We start from the raw sequence: 19,355 nt of genomic DNA, 5'->3' as shown, positions 1-19,355 counted from the left end.
TCTGGAAGGAAAGAAAACAAAACTGCCTTGTGAGTTATAGAATCCCTCAATGGTTCGGTTGGAAGGAACCTTAAAGCTCGTCCCATTCCTGCCGTGGGCAGGGACACCTTCCATTATCCCAGGTTGCTTCAAGCTCCATCCAGCCTGGCCTTGGACATTTCCAGGGATTAACAGGAAATTAACAGCCCCTCAATTAAAATCTGCAGAAATCAGCCTCCCTAGAGGGTGAAAGGTGATCAACTGCCCATCTCTGCTGTGGGCTCCTCGATGATAACACTGATATTTTATGCAAACAGGGTGCCCCCCATGCTGCCACAAGGCTTCTGGGCTTGCAGGAGTTCCAGGCTGCCCGGACAGTAAAAATAAACCCCGATGCTCCCCAGAGGAACGCTCGCTTCCTAACGCTGGAAGTAAGTGCAAACATTCTCCTCTTGGTTCCTTCCCTCTCTCAGGGCTCTCTCCAGGCCTGCTGCTCCCTTAGGGAGCTGGATGTGTTCAGCAGAGCACGGGAGCTGAAGGTGGATCCTGACAAACCTCTGGAAGGTGCCCGGCTGGCGGCTCTGCAGGTAACGGCACCTTGGCACCCCGAGGAGGAGCTGGGAGGGGACAGCAGTGCCTGGCAGCATCTCAGCAACACCTGGCACTGCATCTTCAAGAGTTCTTGTGTGTAGCTCGTTTGTGGACTTTGGATCAATAGGTGTCATGGGATGGTTTGGGTTGGAAGGGATTTTAAAGATAATTCAGTTCTAGCCCCTGCTATGGGCAGGGACACCTTCCACTATCCCAGGTTGCTCCAAGCCCCATCCAACCTGGCCTTGGACACTTCCAGGGATCCAGGGGCAGCCACAGCTTCTCTGGGCACCCTGTGCCAGGGCCTCCCCACCCTCACAGGGAAGAATTTCTCCCTAATATCCACTCTATTCTCCCCTAATATCCACTCTGTTCTCTCTTAATATCCAATCTGCCCCTGCCCTCTGTCAGTGGGAAGCCATTATCACTTATAAAGCTAGTTAGAGACATAGCTTTAAAGGGAGGGGTGTCTTTAAAGCTCTGTCCCTAAATATCTTCAAATGTATGTCTTACCTTTTATTTCTTCAATAAATCTTTTAATGGATTTTTTCCCATATTGGAGGGAATTAATGTACAAGCACTACACAATCAACAACGCTAACTGCAACGTAACAAATTACATGTTTGGCCATGTAGTTTTTAACTGTGTGACAGTAAAAATATTTCTTTAGTGTAAAATGAACCTTTTCCTGTGGTTCCCCAGGCAAGGAAGACTTTGCTGGTTCCCACACCACGTCTGAGGACTGGGCTGTTCAATAGGATTGTTCCTCCTCCAGGTGCAACCAAGGAGGTCCTGAGAAAATGTGCCACATCTCAGGTAGGAGTGAGGGATCAGGGAGGGCTGAATTTACCTGTGGGACACTGTGGTGTTAGGATGGACTAGCTGGAAGTTGGAAAACCTGAAATATCTTCCTGTTAGGATGTTATTCCTGGGTTTTGTGCACACGACTGCCATTAATCATTTTTAAGTCAGGAGAAAATTTATTTTCTCAGTGTTTTTTGGAAAATCATGAGCAGCTTGAGGTGAGTTAGATCTTTATTCATGCTCCTACATTCTGCAGTTTTGAGCTGCTGAAGCCTCTGAGAAATATTTTAGTGCTCACAGTTTTTTGCATAATCTCAGTAGAATGTTAGGTGCTACCAGGTAGGAAAGATGAGGTTTCTCTGGAATACAACATCCAAAGGAACACGAATTGTGGCATTTGCAGGCAGTGAGGCCCAGACACGTGGTGAGGTTTGGGTTTGCAGCGCGGTCTCTTGCTGCCCTCTCGTGTTACAATCTCACGCTGTACAGCTGAAGGCTTTTGCCAGAGAAACCTGGCAGGTTTTATACCCATCTTTATGCTAGGAAAACCCAACTGGTACACAATGAATAGCTCACTATATCGATTTATTTCCTCCTTAATCTCCTGCGAAAGGCAATAAAGTTCTGCAGTAACCCCATAAACAACTGAGCTTGTAAATGGCTGGTAATTAGTAGTGACTTTCTTTGTTGGAAGTTCTATTGGAGTCATTAACTAATTAAGCTGTTCAGGGTTGAAGAGCACTTTTGAAAGAGACCTTTCTCTTGGCCTGCTGTCTGATCTGGGATCTTACCACTATGTGTCTGGTTTTTCCCCCAACCCACTAATGAAAAAATGCTGTTGGCAGTTTGTATTTACACAGCGCTGTGCAAACAATCCTTACCACACTGCTGGGAAGTGCCTGACGGGCATTATTGCTGATAGGCAGCCCCAAATAACTCAACTTTTGGGCTCTGTGCTCTGCACAGAAAAAGTTTGGCTCTTTATTGTGATTTTAATATTGGTAATTTATACTTAGCACGAAGTTGGGTTGGTGTGAGGAGCATTTACATTGTGCTGTACACATATATTAAGATCACAAGATATCTCTTTAAAAGTTCTAAACCCCTGATCTTTAAAAGCACAAATAAACATAATTTTTAATTTCTGCAAACTGGACAGAATTTTGGGAACAGATTGAAGAGGGGTGGGTGGGGTTGAGCAGGGTAGAAGAAAAATCATTGTGTCACTTTGTGTAACTTCAGGTTTCTTTGTGCTGTAGCTGTCTGTGTCTAAGTTAACTTTGTGATTTGTGTGTGAGAATTAAACCAAGCATTTGTAATGCTCTGGTATTCCTAAAATTAGTAGTAGGATAAAGAAGGGTAGATAGGAAGTGTCACTTGCCCTCATTTTTAGGAATAGATTTCCAAAAAAGTGTTTCAAAATATCAGGTTTTGACCCTAAATAAATAACCTTGCTTATAAAAGTGCCCACCTCCCTCAGCTCTCCTTGCAGTGTGCCAAAATTCTTGTCACTGTAGTAGGGAATCTATTCTAGGATTCCCTAGGGGATAACTTCCCAGACATGTACAGCTTGGCTATACATGGAAGAGACACTTTGAAACGTGGGGATTTACTTGGATTTATCGAAATATCCTGGATTTCTGCCTCGGTGCTTGAAAGACTGTGCACTCTGCAAACCTCCAAGGCTGTTTTTCCTGCAGGGTGTAAAGGAATACAGCGTGCCTGTGGGGCTGGATGGGAAAGCACAAGTGGACCTGGTTGTTGTAGGATCAGTGGCTGTCTCTGAAAAAGGTAAGGAAGAACTTCCAGCAGAAGGGTCCCAATCCCAATCCAGTGTCAGTAAGGCTACACCACGTGGCAGAGACAGATTTATCCTTGGAGCTGAATTGTGGTCTTGGGTTCTGCCTCCGTGTGTGACAAATCCCTGCTTCCAATCCAAGCAGGAAGCAGCAATGCCTCCAGGATGTGGTAGGCACACAGCAGTGTGGGTCAGAGCATGTTTTGGCCTTCAGGAGAACTATTAAGGCGAGCAATTATTTTTGTTTTAAAAGAATCCAAGCAGGCTCCCTGGTCAGAGATCTGCTCTGCTCACACGGGGTGTGTGAAAGGACATGTATTAGACCTGCTGATTCAGTACCTATTTGGGGATCAGATTTTGCATTTTCTAGTATTTTGGAAACCTGCTAGTGCTGAAAAATTTTCCACTGACTTTATCCCTTGCCTAAAATAACACAGTTTTTATGTGTGACCCAGACTCCTCTTTACCCACATTAACCTGTGTTGGACATGAATAGAAGGTTCTAAATACAATGGCTAAACAAGCTGCTGTGTTAACTGCATCAAGTTTGTTTATTCAGAATGGGAAGCTTCTGGGATCTTTTAGGAGTCGTTGAAATTGATGTTTTATTTCATTTCAGTGCTGATTTCAAGGAAAGTTGCATTCTGTGAGAGATGCTGACCTGATTTTTTCCACAGTTACAACTTGCAGGCTGCTCAGTTAATTACATGATTTTAACAATTTTCTGCTCTGCTGTTTGTTTTTTTTCCACTTTTCTGTGCTTTAGGCTGGAGAATTGGCAAAGGGGAAGGTTATGCAGACATGGAATATGCAATGATGGTGTCCATGGGTGCAGTGCAGGAGGACACACCTGTAGTTACCATCGTGCACGACTGCCAGGTGAGCTCAGATGTTCAAATGTCCCCTCTCCAGTGGGGAAGGAACTCTGTGACACTTCCTGCTCTGTCTGGAGAGGAGACATGGAATGATGTTGGTTTGGCATCTTTATTCCCATTGTCTTTGATGGATTTTCATGTGACAAGACATCAGGAATGGGGCACAGTTTTAGGGGATTTGTTTTTAGCTACTTAACCAAATCTCTTCCTTGTAGGTGCTTGACATAGCAGAGGAGCTCCTGGATGATCATGATTTAACTGTGGATTACATCCTCACTCCAACAAGGACTATCCAGACTAACTGCAAACGACCAAAACCTCAGGGAATAATGTGGCACAAGGCAAGTTAAATCTTAATTCAAGTTAAATCTTAAACCTCTGCTGCTGGTGGCTTACTGGTACCAATAATCTGCTGATAAACCCCTCCATTTTTATATGTAAACACATTTTTTTATGTTTATAAAAATACTTGGGAAAAGAACAAATATGTTTGTCAGGTGAAACAAAACAGCAGCATCTGTGTGCAGTGGAGTTTAAGTGGCAATGGTGATGAGGAGAAATATTTCCCTGGAGCTGAGGTTGCTGTAGCCAATGGATTATCAAGTGGTGGCTGCCCCATCCCTGGAAGTGTCCAAGGCCAGACTTGATGGGTTTGGAGCAACTTGGGATAGTGGGAGGTGTCCCAAGGGGTTGGAGCTGTACAATATGTGCTCCTCTGTGAAAGGAAAGCACAACCTGCTGGTGGTACATCCCTGTTTCTGTAGTGGATTTACTTTCCAGGGATAAATCTGTGGCTGGAACTCGTTTTCAGGTGGAAGAACAGTGACTTTAAACATGAATCTTTATTTATTAAGAGCTCCTCTATTATGAATTTGGCCTTTCCCCCTTCCCAGGGTCAGAAACTTCCTCAGCTTCCCAAGTGGTTTCAGAAAAGCCTTCAGTGAATTGTTTTACTGGAGGTTCCTGCTGGGAAAACTTTGTGTCATTGGATTTTCACTCCTAAAATGTTCCAGTTAGGGAGCAGACACAATCCTGCATGGGTGAGTACATACGTAATTTTTTTGCAGAAACCGAGGAATTCTAAGGGAATACTCCTAAGGAAATCAAAAGTTGTTTGTTAAAAGTCACCAACCAGCAAAGAGAGTTAAATTTCTTTAGGTAATGTATCTACAACAAACAAATTCTAGCCAGGGCTATTTTTATTCCAATGGTGGGAGAGCATTTTACCCTGCCTGTGGTTGAGGATTTGAGGTTATAAATAAATAAATAACAGCTCTGTCTGTCCAAGTGCATTTTTTCCATTGAATTATTTTTGAATTGTAATTTTTTTTTAGGATATTATTGAATGTAATTGTGTTGAAGGCCTACCCCTTGTGGTCCATCCATCTTGCCAACATACTTTTGATCAGTTTGTCTGTCTTGGTGTCAGACTTCTCAGTAAGTGGCCCTGCTAACACTTTTTTTATTTCTTTTTCTGTGCCTTTAGAAGAAACTGAATTTTCTACAGCTTTCACTGAGAATGGAGCACATGATTGACCCTTTATTTGAATATTTGAATATTTGAGTGTTGATTTAACACCTCAAGCTGGGTTTGGCTGTTCTTTGGAGCACATGTGGGTGAAATAGGAATATTGGAGCAGACCAGGCAGAGCAGGGATAATCATCACTTTTCTGTCTTTTTTGGAACCAGAACAAGGTGTGGTGTCTATATGAAGAAGAAATTACCATTATTCCCCAGGGAAATGAGTGACATTTATTTTGTTTGTGCCTGTGGTGGTAGCTGGATGTTCAGCTCTTGCACAGAGGGGTTTGGAGGTGGGAGGTCTGGTTAATCACCAGGGTGTGAAAAGGGCAGGATTTGATAGGGGCTATTTAAGTGTTTGTCCTTTGGATTTTCCTGGCTACTTCTCCATCATTTTCTCTTCATCCTTTTCTCCTTCAAATCCTGGCTTTGCTGGTGCATTCCTGTCCCTCAGAGCAAAACTAAATGAACCAAGAGGCAGTGAGTAAATAAATCATCCACTTCTAAATACGGGGTTTTGTCAACACAAAGTAGCTTAACTTCATTGTGAAGGTGTGTGAGGTGGAAAACACATTGTAAAAAAAGTTGATCCTTGGGGAACAGGGCTGGATCAGGCCAGGACAATGTTTAGGAACTGGAATTCCAGGTGTTTGCAAACATGGGATTATAGCTGAGGGTTGCTGTCAGGATGTGCTGTCAGGATGAGCAGGCAGTAATGCACACACTGTTTGCAGCTCCAGAGGGAAGGAGGTGCTCTCCCAGCAAACAAATCCATGGCTCCAGGCTCCATTTCCATGCTGGAGGAGGTGCTGCATTTTCCTGGGGTGCTCTGGTGTGTTCTGTACTGTTTAAAGACTGCAAGGAAGTGGAAGAGCCACAATATTATCAATACTAAAGGATCATTACCAACATCAGCACAAAGCACTCCAGAAACACTTCTAAATCCACAGGCAGTGCTGGGGGCTGTTTGTGGCACGTTTTGCACCTCTGAGGGCAGAGTTTTGGGACATCAGTATGAGTTACTGGAGGACAGCAAGAGCTGCTGAGAGCTGAGCACTCTGGAAAATTTTATTTGGATGCCAGCTTGGAATTATTTGGCTTCATCTGTCTTGAAAATCTAACCCATTGTTTCTGGGAACTCTAAATTCATGAAACTGCTTGCTTTTTCATTTAAGATTTTCTATGGGTGACTGTGATCTTTATCTGGGACACTGGCTATTATATTTGTTCCAATTATCGAGTTATTTGTGCTGTGCTTATTTTAAATTGAAACTATACAGACAAATTAAAATATTTGGGTTCATGAAGAGGGAAATTAGAGTAGTTGGTGGAAAAATCACTGTATTCTAGCAAGCATTTCCTTCTGGCTTTGAAATCATTCTTCTGCTGAGAATTTTATAGCAGCAGGAAAAGATTTTTCCTGAAATGAAATTAACTGGGGGGGAATCCCTGGGTCTAATGCTGAAATAATGGCAGAGATGGAAACCTTCTGATAACAGCTTTGATTGGGGTCTGTGACAGAATATTTGGAAAGGAAAGCTCAAAAAAATGCACCCATCCAAGCTGGCAAATCCTTTGGCAGAAGGAAATTGCAGTCTGTGTAGCCAAGGGTTGGTTTTGTTGTGTTTTTTGGGACAGTGGGAGCAGGGAGTGCTTCCACACGTGGTTACACATCTCCACACCTTCGCAGAGCTGACCCTTGCTGCAGAGTCCACGGAATGCAGCTTCCACGGATGGATTCCAAATGTGGCTTGCATAAGTTTCTCCTGAGGGACACCAGCAGACTCCACGGGCTGCCAGCTCCCAGAAATATGCCCTTGGATTGTGTGCACATATTTGGACATTTTGTGCAAATGAATGATAAAATGTTCAACTGTGCTGGCCTTGCTGTCCTGGCCTTGTCTGTGCCTTCAATCCCTGTTTGCTCAGTGCTCCTGGAAACAAGGACAACAACAGGAAAAGTGGGGTCAGTCCTGGAGGTCAGAGCCAAAAATGAACCCTTCAAACACCTTCTGCCCACCTGCTTGGAAGGGCTGATGGATCTGCAGCACAGGAGATGTTTGGTAGTGTTTGCAGCCTGTCAGGGCAGCAGCATCAGCCTCAGAATCGTGGAATGGTTTGGGTTGGAAGGGATTTTAAAGATAATCTCATTCCACCCCCCTGCCAGGCACAGGCACACCTTCCACTATCCCAGGCTGCTCCAAGCCCCATCCAGCCTGGCCTTGGACACTTCCAGGGATCCAGGGGCAGCCACAGCTTCTCTGGGCACCCTGTGCCAGGGCCTGCCCACCCTTACAGGGAAGAATTTCTTCTGTATATCTGAACTAAATTTTCCCCTCTTTCATTTTGAGGCCATTCCCCCTTGTCCTGTCTCTGCTGAGCAGTCCCTCTCCAGCTTCCTTGCAGCCCATTCAGATCCTGGAGGCTGCTGTGGTATCTCCAGGCTGAACAGCTCCAGCTTCCTCAGCCTGTCCCCACAGGGAAGGTGTTCCAGTCCTCCTACCAACTTGGTGGCCTCCTCTGGTCTTGATCCAACATTCCATGTCTTTCTTATGCTGGGGACACCAGAGCTGTGCACAGAATTCCAGGTGGGGACAAGATCCATGTGTTCCTGTGTCAGTGAGATGAGGAGCTGTGGGAAGCAGAATGAAATAGCAGGATAAGCACACCCTCCAATCCAATCCAATCCAATCCAATTCCAGTCTGCCCTTCCCTGTCTGCCTGACTCCAGGATTGCAGTACTTCCAGGGAAATCACAGCACTGTTTGCCTTGGCCTGGGCTGGCTCAGGGGTCAGCATTACTCACTCTGGCAGGACAAACACATCCTTCATTCTCCCCAGCAGAGTATTGAGCGTGGCTCCGACCACAGCTGTGGGGGAGCAGAGGGTGAAGAGAGCCCTGGTGTTCCACAGGGATGCTGCAGGAGTCCATCTGCCACCACGTTTTGGGATGAAACCAGGTGTTATAGGAATGGGTGCTGTGGCTTAAGTGCTGGGAGATTTGTGTTGGCACTCAGCATCCAGGATTTTTTTCCTCAGGTTTCTGTCAGAAAGGGGCCACATTGTGTGCCGAAAAATTTTATCCAGCCTGCTGTCCTCTTCCCCTAAGGCTCTCCCAGCCATGGCAGGGAGTAGGCAGGATTACTAAATGATTAATTGCCTTTGGTGGAGTTATTTTTAACCCAAATCACTTCAGAGTTTATGGCACAGACCCACGAGCTCTTCTGTTGGCCAACCCCGGAGGGCTGAAGTGTGGAACTGCTCTGGGAATTGGTGGCCAAGGGATAATGGGAAACTTCTTCAGCTTTGGTTTCGCTACCAAAGCTAAATCCCAACACTCAATCTGAAGTTTAAAAACATCAATAAGTGGTTTGACCTTGACTTTGTAGGGATGGGGAAAGCTTCCAGTGCTGGGTTTGCCCATGTCCATATAGCTGGATCAGCCAGACTCGAGGTGGAATGTCCCTTAGATCCTGGCTTAGCCTAAAGCAGTAGGTAGGGATAGGGACAGGGATAGGAATAGGGATAGGCAAGGCTGGGGAAGACTGACCATCTAGCACAGCATCCAGAAGTGTGCAGCTTGTTTGAAAGAGAGGAGGAATATCTTTGGCCTCTTTCCACATGGAAATAAATCATTGCAATCCTCCGCAGCTCACAGGACAAAAGGAACTTTTTGCATGATTGTAATGAGCAACACATTGTACTAGCACAGGGTTCTTTTGTTTGCTCTTTTGCAACAGAGCAGAACAAGCTTTTTCCTCTCCCCTGCCACCCTCTGCCCCCTTTGCCCTTTTAGTTCTCACGCCAAAACCCAATGGATTTGTCTGTTGAATTGAAACCCCAAACTGAGTTTCTGCCTTTCCTTGGCATAAAAGTGTGAGAAAATAGGGAAGGGTTTAGAAGGTTTGGCCCAGCTCAAATATTCTCCTAGACCCCAGAGAAGAAAAACCCTTCAGGTAAATCCTGAGTGTCTCTTGTGACAGGAGGGTGTCAGCTGGCAGTGTCAGAACTTGTCTCATGTTTTTTACAAGTGTTTCCTAATAGAAAAATACGCAAGTCCTGGATCAGCTGCCTTTGGTGCTTTGGTGCTGTGAAGGTTTGTTACTGTTGTGTCTGCACAGGCTGGATTTTAAGGCAATGACAGAATCACTTCATGGTGGTGTTTGACCAGACCTTTAAAGAAAACAGTTCATAGCCCTTACAAAAATCACAGAATCACTGAGATTGGGAAAAACCTCCAAAATCATCAAGTCCAACCTGTGACTGATCACCCAGAGCAGAGCACTGAGAGCCCCATCCAGTTGTTCCTTGGATTCCTCTAGGATGGGGACTCCACCACCTCCCTGGGCAGTAATTCCAATGTCTAATCCCCCTTTCTGTGCAGAAATTCCTCCTAAAACATAAATGCTGTTGTCACTGCATCTTCCTGAGGTTGCCAGGAGCCTGAAACAGTAGCTCCAAGAGCTCCAGACTGATGCCAAAATCTGCTTAGTGAGAGGAGATGCCTTGTGGAAGTCAGAGATTGTGCTGTTCCCTGGATGATCTAAATCCTGCCCTTGGCTTGTCCTTGAAAGCCTGGGAATTCCAGAGTTTCTCCTCTCAGTGCCCATCTCAGATTGCCCTAATCTGCAAAACCCTGAGGGTATGCCCTTGGTAGCATTTCCCTTTCGAACCAAACACCCAGCCCATGCCATGGCAACTGAGTTTAATTTGGGGATGAAAGGAGCTGTTCTTGGGAAGAGGCTGAGGTGGTGCTTTGGGCCCAGGAGTGATTGGTTGCATGAGAACAGAAAAATGTTTTTCTTGTTTGGTTTAATTAGCACGGAGCTTGCATTTCACATTGAAATTTGACAGAGGACAGCAAATGTTCTTAATTGTTGGCCAGTACAATCAGAGATCCTTCAGCCCTTGGTTTGATGTTGTATCACTCAGGGAAGGAGAGTTTGCTGTCAAACACAGCAGCTGGAATTCTTGGCTGAGAAAAACAAATCAGCCCCAGAATCCACAGAGCAATAACTCTGTAAAATCTGAACGTGATCTGCGCCTTTCTGAGTGTGGAGGCTCCTGGAGCCCCAGAGCAAGGCCTTGCTGTTTGGTGTTGTGTTAGCAGATCTAGGACAGGCTTTATGGAAATTATATTTTTATTTAATTCCAGCCTGAAATAAAACCTGCTTGTTTGCTCTTCAGAAGATGAGCCCTGGAAACATTAAGAGAATTCTGTTGAGTGACTTTGCTGTCACCTAATCCTGACATTGCCTTCATTGCTTGGCTTTTCCTCGAGTCACTGCAGAGCTGGGCTCCTGTCCCCAGAGAGCTGTGCTTGACGTTGTGCAGATCCAGACTGGCTGTGACTGTAACTGGAGGAGCAGGAATTCAGAGGCTCTGGGATGAGTGAGGTCTGAGCTGGGAGATCTGCAGGCATGTGCTGGGTGGGATGTGCTGCTGCTGGTCCAGTCGAGCGTGCTGAGGGTGGTACCCTGCTAGAGTGGCTCGCTCACATTCTGGGCTACTAGCCTGGGTCTCTGCTAGCTCAGGCATCGCTTCCCCAGGCTCTGTTTTGCTCCCTAAATTTCAGCATTGGATCTGGAGTTGATGGATGTTGGGCTTGTCCAGCAGCCAAGCAGGAATTCCTCCTCCTTCCAAGCGCAGTGTGCAAGCCAGGAGCTCGACCACATTAGCTGGGGAACCACTGCATTTCCTGCCAGTCTCTGAGTGCAGCCTGGGGCATCTCATGCCTCACATGGATGGGGTTCAGCTGTTGAAAGGAGGAGCCCTTCCAGAAAAGCTCCTTGGGAACTGGGCATGGATGGATGGATGGATGGAAGGAAGGAATAACGGGCTCACAGTGTGAAGTGCAGTGTCCGAGTGCTTCCGTTCCCCGCTCCAGCCCAGCAGATCCATGTGGGATCTGAGGAGCTGTGGGTGGTGTGTGAGGTCGGATGGCACAGAGGGGATGTGCCCCAAGCAGGGAATGTGCCTCCAGCTGGGCCCACATCCATAGGAACCCTGCTCCAAGGCACGCTCCCGCTGCAGCTCCCACCATTGTGTGACCCAGCCCGTGGGATATCCTGTTCTGGGGGAAGAGAGCACCAGGAGCTCTGCAGAATGGAAGTGTCTGATGGATTGGGTTGGATTGTGCCAGAGCAGGGGATTGTGTAGGATTCTGCCAGAGCAGGAGCACAGGCCCTCGGTCAAAGCAAACACAGAGGGAGAACAAGGAGAATGCGGATCTGAAAGCACTGGGATAAATAAATGTCAAATTGGAATAGTCCTGACTTTGGTTGGGATTTGCCCGCTGGATCCACATTGTGCTGCTCGCTTCAAGAGTCACTAATGTTTATTTTTGTCCTGCAGTGTGTATTTAGGGAGAGACTTCCCAATCAGGCTAGCAATTAGGAGCATTTGGAATGCTCTGGCACTCTGCATGGCAGCAGGATAATAAGGTTCCTCTCTTTTTTATGGCACAAATGAGCCCTGATGCTCATCATCTTTTTCTGGAAGGCGAGAAATCCTTTTATAATTACTACATCCATCTTCCTCCTTTTTAGGTCAGCTCTGAGATGCTGGGAAAAATCCCCATCCTAAAGACTCTTCGATCCAGGGAGAAGCAGGCTGGCAAGGATGTCACCCTCCAAGATGAACACCCAGCCTTGGCAAACACCAACAGAGCAGCACTTTCAAACAAGAAGGTGATGCCTGCAAATACCCAACCACGAGCTGCTCCAGGCTCAGCTCCAGTGGGACAATCCCATGTGGAAAGTGATCCTGTAAATCCCAGATTAGAGGGATCCGACACAATCACCACTGTGTATGTGGGGAACTTGCCTGGCAGCCTGAGAGTGAGCGAGCTGAAAAGTGCTCTGAGGGAATTCCAGGTGATTCCTGTGCGACTGAACTGGCAGGGAGCACAGCACAGGGCGTTCCTGGAGTACAGGGATAAAGGAACTGCAGACAGAGCCGTGTCCTCCTTGCAAGGCCTGAGCCTTGGGGGCAACACTCTGAGAGTGGAGCTGGCCAAGAGCCAGAGGAACAAAGGGCAAGGAGAAATCAATAGTCACAAATGAGTAGGGAGGAGAAAAACAACAGAAAAATAAAGGTGTTTTCATTATTTTGTGAGAAGCCAACCTGAGGTTTCAAGGTTTTTTGTAACCCTGAGGTTTCTGCAGGTAAAAAAAAACAAATTTCTGCACAACTTTCCTCACTCCTGCACTTGGGCATGCAAAGGTTTTGTCCCCACAGGTGACAGAGGAGCCATTTCTCTCTAAACAGTTGCCCACAAAGTACCCACACTCTGGTTTTGGTGCTCTTTGGTGTTTTTGTTAAGCCTGGCTTAAAGCCCTGCCCCTTGGCACCTGCAGTAAGGTGGTTACAGTCAGTCATTGAAGGTTAGACCTGCCCATTTATACCTGTGAGGTTAAAAGCCAGCAGCAGGAAATCTGTCCTAAAGGTTACAATTCTGTTTACTGAAAAATGGGCTTTGCTTGTTGGGATTTGTAATTTTATTTTTTATAAAAATGTCCAGGCAGAGAGAGATTGTCCTTTTTGTGCCTTGAGGAGTGGCTGTGGGAACGCTGGCTTAGTTCTAGTCCTAGTAAAAGCTGTGATCATCAGGTGGGAGAGATATCTCAGTTTTTTGCTAAATCAGCCCTTGGAAAACCTTACATTTCTTATTTCAGTGTGGCAGAGGAAAGCAAAGCCCAGTTTCCTCTGCTTTTCCCCAAAACTGCCTTTTTGATGGATCAGATAATTATAAAATAGCTGCTTTTCCTGGTTGTCTCCTACAGTGTGATTCCTTTGCCTCTGTGAAATTATATTAATTATTGGAGTGGAAATGAAAAGCAGGCACACCATGGTCAAAACTCGTTGGTGCTTAGTCTGGCATGGAATTCTTTGGGAATTTGCTGGACATTGTAGCAGGTCTTGTTCCTCTGTGCCTTTGTCACAATCCCTGTGGCTCTTCCACAACATCAGTGATGAGGGTGAGCCAGCACCACACAACTGCTCCAGGTGAAAGTGCTCCCAAGGCACTGCCCTGGACATGAACATTCCCTTCCAGTGTAATGGCCAGTAATGATTTATCTGCTGTGCCTCTTACTGCCTTTTCTCTTTTCCCTTTTGGTTTCCTATTCCTGAAAAACAAGTTGAATTTTGACCCAGCCATCCCTTCTAAACAGAAGCTCTTTTGCCAGTGATGCTGGGCACGTAGTCAAAGTAAGCAGCTAAAGGGATTTTTTTTCTTTTAAGTAAGAGTTGGAAACTTTTTTTTTAGCCAGGGAGTGCTGTTAAGTATATTTTAAGCAGGTTATTATGCCTCAAGGGTCAGACATTTATTCAGTATTAAATAAAGAAATCTCATCGTTATCATGTGGCTCTGTAGGGAAGGGCTCAAGGAAAGCATTGGAGCTGCAGAGCTGAATCCAGCCCTGGGATCCCAGCACAGGAAGGACATGGAGCTGCTGGAGAGAGTCCAGAGGAGGCACCAGGATGAGCAGAGGGATGGAGCAGCTCTGCTGGGAGGAGGAAAGGTAGAGAGAATTGGGATTGTTCAGCCTGGAGGAAGGAAGGCTTGGGGGTGACCTGATTGTGGCTTTCCAAATGGAAGTGATTCCTCCTCCCGATGGAGAGGGCCATTGGACAAGGGCCTGGAGTGACAGGACACAGGGAATGGCTTCAAACTGCCAGAGGGCAGGGTTAGATGGGATATTAGGGAGAAATTCTCCCCTGTGAGGGTGGGGAGGCCCTGGCACAGGGTGCCCAGAGAAGCTGTGGCTGCCCCTGGATCCCTGGAAGTGTCTGAGGCCAGGCTGGACGGGGCTTGGAGCAGCCTGGGATAGTGGGAAGTGTCCTTGTTCACAGCACAGGGGTTGGAACAAGATGATCTTTAAAACCCCTTCCAACCCAAACCATTCTATCATTCTATGAACTTCTTGTAAGGTCAACAAAGGAAAAGTTTCTGGAAAAAATCAGTATTCCATTCTTTCTACAGCTCCAAATGATTTCCAGGATCACTCAGTCCGAATTCAAACAAGCACTGCACAACCCTCTGGGTCTCATTTCAGGGCTTGTGCATTCAGGGCTGAGTCAGGGGTTATGTTACTACCCAAACACACTCACTGCATCATCAGCTTCCAAAGCAGGGGAAAGAAAAGCAAAAAAATAATTATCCAGCCCTGCCTGCCCCTTCCAAATGATGGCAAATGGAGTAATGTGAGCGTTTGCTGTTCCTTTTGACTCTGGGATATTTCTTGCTCTGCTGAAGATGTCCAGGTGACCTTAGCAATTAAAAGCCAGTGACTCTGCCAATGAAAACTTCCAGCATCTCAAACTTCCCCTGTTGCATTACAGATGGAACCACCCTTTTCTGGTCAAATTTGTGGGAATCACATCCTCTGCCTTATTTCCTTTCTTCCCATCTGAAGTTTGGGTGCAGATCTGTTTATGTGTTCTGTAAATGTGGTAACTTTGCTCGCTTTCCTGTCAGCCCAGCCTGCAGCCAGGGGCCAGTTTTGTTTGGACAAACATCTGGATGTTTTTCTGTTTGCAGTTGTGGTTCTGGGTGAAGCTCCACAGGTGAGCAATGTCCAAAGTCTTTGCTCTTTCCAGCCTGTCACTTTTTTCTGTCATGTATTCCACTGTATTTACCCAATATCCTGCTGCTTTCCCAGCTGGGAAATAAACTCCACACTAAGGAGGAGAAGCTACCGAGGGGCAGGCAGCAGGTTGGACACCAGGAAAAATTTCTTCATGGAAAAGGAGGTCAGGAATTGGAAGGGGCTGCCCAGGGAGCTGGTGGAGGTGTCCAAGGAAGGACTGGACGTGGCACACAGTGCTCTGCGCTCTGACAAGGTGGGAATGGGTCACAGCTTGGATTTGATGATCCTGGAGCTCTTTTCCAACTTTTATGATTCTGTGAGCTGTAGTTAAACTGAGGAAGAAAAATAACTACTTCAAGTAATTATTTAAGAAAAATAATTACTTTATTAGCGCTTTGAATGGACTAGAAAAATGCTGCAGTGATCCTTGTATTTTTGATCCAGGCTATTAATAAATGTCGAGGTCTTTCAGGTGCTGCCATCTCAAAGTCAGTAAATCACTCTCTGAAATCAGTGCAGTTCTACCTCGGAGAGTCAGGGCAGCAGGGATGGGGCTCTTGCTGCTGCTCCTCTCCACCTAAAAGACATTTGAAGGCCAAGCTGCTGTTGAATTAAATAACACAAGAGTGCCCGGGGCACAGCCCTGCCCAGCCTTCTGGTGTCCCCAGCTGTCTGATGTGGATTGTCTCTTGTGGGCTGACCCAAGTTCCTCCTGGAGGAAGTAGCAGATTGTGTAAAAAAAGTGAATGGGGCAGTCTGCCCCTCTCAGATCTATTGTTCCAGGCTCTCTGCATGCTCAGGAAGGCATCACTTAGAGCAAAGTTGGGAGGGATTTCTTTAAGTCCTCAAAACTCTGAAAGGCAAGAGATTTTATTGAATCCTTTGGGCTCTGATCTCATAAGAAATCTCGAGGAATTGAAGCCTGCTTATGTTTTACTTTGGCCCAGCCCAAGGCTATGCAAGATACCAACAATCAAACTGTAAAATCCATACCCTGGGGAATTTTCTGTCTGAATGAGCAGCCTAAAGAGGAGAATATTTACTCAAGTCATAATTCCTCATTCTGTACCTGCTGTAGCTGTGGGCTGTGCACATGGATATAAAACATGCCTCACCTCAGGTGGATCCTGGCCTGCTTTTACTGCGTAAGACTCGTGATAAAATCATCAACAGTGGCAAAGCAGTGCCTGGATGCTGCAGAAAAGTCTGAAATGCTGCTGATAGGTCCCTACTCTGCTTCTAATAGGGAGTGAAGTGATGCCTAGCACAGCCTTGGGTGCAGCAGCAGCAGAGCTGTGTGATGAGAAGGAACGTTCAGCAGTACAATGGGACGCGCTGTCCTGAGCCAACTTTGTTCAAAAGAATTAAAGCTGAGGGCTCTCTATTCTCTGCACAGCCCGATGTCCTTGCCTGTCATGTGGTGGGGCACATTCTTTCCAGCTCCTTTCATGGCACAAACATTTGGGATGCTGTCGTTGAGCTGTCGCTGCTGCACTGCCCTCCTTTTGAGGGTTCAGTGCTGGTCTGGAGTGAACTCCTGGAGCTGGGAGGGTTTGGGATCAGCAGTGACCTCCAAGGTGTTCCACAAGGGACGTGACCTTCCCAGGGCCATTCTCCCCTTCTTCCTACCCTCATTTGTGGGAGGAATGCAGAGGGAAACCAGGATGGGATGAACGGAGCCTCCACCAGCTCCATGATGGTGAGCAGGGTGACTTTGGAGGGGTTTTTGTTGGAGGCCATTGGTCACAGCGTGGTGTGTGGCACAGAGCAGTGAGGCAGCACTGGCATCTGCTAACAATGAGGCCGAGGTGGCTCCCTGCCACCCCAAAACTGCACGGGCGTGAGGGTTTTCCTTCAGCCAGCCGTGTCCATGCATTTCCTGGAACAGGGACAAGGCCACACAGCTTCAAGCCACCAAAGACAACAGTAAACAAGCTGGGTTGCTGGGTAGGCTCTGAGTGACAAGAGTCAGAGACTGTTTGTTTCCAGGGAGGGAAAAAGGGCAGGGGGAAAATCTCTCACCATCAGGCTCTTTCCTGGATCTCACCTCCAGGTCCACATCCAACCCTCCAGCATCTCCCTGATCCCCTCCCAACCAGCAGCCTGAAAGGACAGAGGTTTTATCCCATTATCTGTGGAGACCAATAAAAAATGTCAGGAAAGGGATGGTTAAACACTGTCTCCAAGTCATGCCTTTTTTTTTTTTGGTGTGTGCTTTTTTTATTTCATCATCTTCTACTGCTCCAAAGGGAGAAACAAATGGCTTTTAGGGGAATGTTTCCATTGAAAAATCCAGCACTGGGGCTGTGTTTTTTCTCCACAGGGGCGAGGAGGGGGAGGAAAAGCATGTGCAGGGATTTCTCTCGTTCCGGTTCCTCTGAAGGAACAGCCCCTCGCAGCACTTCTGGCTCTGGAGGAAACATCTGTGGCTGTGGCCACGTTCCTCGGGCAAACCCCCCTGCTTGGGAGGCTGTTGTGTACCAAATGCTTTGATTTCCTCCTTGCCATCTCTTAAAGATTATCTCCCTCCCAGAAAAGGGCAGCATTTCCCATGTTTCCATGTGTAATGTCCGTGATGTCTGCTATAAACATCATGGAACGTGTCCCTGCCCCTCCTCTGACATAGGTAGCAAAGTCACTGCTTTTCATCTTTCAAAGCCCTGCAGAAATGTTTAGGGTCGTGTATCCTGCCATTGTTCTGGGCTGGGCATCCCACTGAAGTGCCTGGGAGAAATGAGTTCAGGATATGGATCTATCTGGTCCATCTCTGCAGCGGCCCCAGGAACATCCACGTTTTACAGATGGGAAGGCAGAGATGGCTCCTGATAGACTGCAGGCAACTGGTGATTCCCAGCACTTTGGAAAACAACAGGAGGACAGGCCAAAAACCCAGCAAAAGCTCTCAAAAAACCCCCAACCAAGCCCCTGTTGGGCTTTTCTGTGTGACAGTACCAACGATCCCAACAGGAATTTTGTCTCCCAGTGGATACCTGGAGCATCGTGGTGGCTCTGGGGAGCCTTTAATCCCACTGGTCCTCCTGCTCCAGAACTTCCCATCAAGGCACCCAGCACATTCCAGGGACAAAGCTCAGCTCCTGTGCTGGGAGACAAGATGCCAAACAGAATTCTTTCCCAAAATGTGCCACCTCCAGAGGTCTCCAAGTCACACAAATGTGTTATGATCCATCCTTCCCACACATTGAGCTAAGCCAGATTTAGCTTTCTTTAAGGAATAAAGCAAACACACAGGGCAGTTAGATGGGATCAAAAAAAGGGCAGGGAAAGAAGGGAAACATTCATGTGGTGAAAGCTGCCACATTTTGAAGCATTACCATACCCATGGCTTCCACTCCTGCGGATTTTGGAGTGAATAATTGTTCAGACAAGAGCAATACTCCTGTTTTTCCAGAGGGATGTCATGTTTTCCGAGTGTTTCCAGGCACCTGCACTGCTCAGGCTCTGGAGTGTGGCATTTCCATCCCTCTGGAGGAGGCAGCGCCTGGAGCTGCTGCTCTGCAGTGGCTTTTCTTCACCCCCACAGAGGAACACAATTGCTGCAGCAAGTTCTGCTCCAAGTGAACTCCTGGTACCCCAAAGTCCCTGCAAAACTTTCCAGGCTGTGTCATCCTGCTTTCCCAGGTGTGTTTGCTTATTTTTGCAGTAATTAGCCTGAAGCTGAGCTGAGCCACAGAGCTGCACTTTCTGTGCCATTCCAGGGGTTTTGAGTCCCGCTGCTTTAAATAAAGGAAGGTCTGTGCTCAGGCTCGTGTTCACTCTGCTGGAGCCAAGTGGCACTGCCAGTGTCCCCACATCCCTTTCCATGATGAAACCGAGGTGGTTTGACCTCTAGAATTGCCATTTGCTCGTTCCAGAAATCCTGGGGATCTCTCAGAGGACCTGGAGAAGTGTCTGAGGAAAGGAAATCTCTATTTGTGCCACAGTGACTCCCTCAGTGAAATTTTCCAAAGGATCTGCAGCTCCCTTGCAAAAATTTAGTTCATTTTAAGACTGGAGTTGGAATATTTATCAGGAGTTTGATGGATCAGAGCCACCTCTGATCACAGAGTCATGGAATGGTTTGGGTTGGAAGGGACCTCAAAGCTCCTCTTGTCCCACCCCCTGCCATGGGCAGGGACACCTTCCACTATCCCAGGCTGCTCCAAGCCCCGTCCAGCCTGGCCTTGGACACCGC

At 46.9% G+C, this 19,355-nt stretch overlaps 1 protein-coding gene and 1 long non-coding RNA gene across 2 annotated transcripts; both read left to right on the top strand.

The window, feature by feature from the left end:
- The first annotated feature begins 306 nt into the window (after positions 1-306).
- Positions 307-13,340, top strand: MTHFSD (methenyltetrahydrofolate synthetase domain containing). Its single transcript, XM_008638679.2, has 7 exons — positions 307-359; positions 461-566; positions 1,274-1,387; positions 3,076-3,166; positions 3,940-4,052; positions 4,264-4,389; positions 12,119-13,340. Exons 1-7 carry the CDS (start codon positions 307-309, stop codon positions 12,632-12,634), a joined length of 1,119 nt encoding a protein of 372 aa, XP_008636901.1. The 3' UTR covers positions 12,635-13,340.
- LOC108448358 lies at positions 5,492-7,448 on the top strand. Its single transcript, XR_001864250.1, has 2 exons — positions 5,492-6,050; positions 7,261-7,448. It is a non-coding gene; the product is annotated as an uncharacterized LOC108448358 (long non-coding RNA).
- Positions 13,341-19,355: the final 6,015 nt, after the last annotated feature.

This window comes from Corvus brachyrhynchos, unplaced genomic scaffold (genome assembly GCF_000691975.1).
Source record: "Corvus brachyrhynchos isolate BGI_N302 unplaced genomic scaffold, ASM69197v1 scaffold26, whole genome shotgun sequence".
In the NCBI taxonomy this organism is placed as follows: domain Eukaryota; kingdom Metazoa; phylum Chordata; class Aves; order Passeriformes; family Corvidae; genus Corvus; species Corvus brachyrhynchos.
The sequence above is the reverse complement of the archived record's forward strand: the minus strand, read 5'-3'. Positions and strand labels throughout refer to the sequence as shown.

Excerpts from the sequence above, each read along its gene's own strand:
- MTHFSD (XM_008638679.2), top strand. The coding sequence starts at position 307 with ATGCTGCCACAAGGCTTCTGGGCTTGCAGGAGTTCCAGGCTGCCCGGA. Across the intron at positions 567-1,273 it reads CCCGGCTGGCGGCTCTGCAG|GCAAGGAAGACTTTGCTGGT; the intron begins GTAACGGCACCT and ends GTGGTTCCCCAG. Across the intron at positions 4,053-4,263 it reads CCATCGTGCACGACTGCCAG|GTGCTTGACATAGCAGAGGA; the intron begins GTGAGCTCAGAT and ends TCTTCCTTGTAG.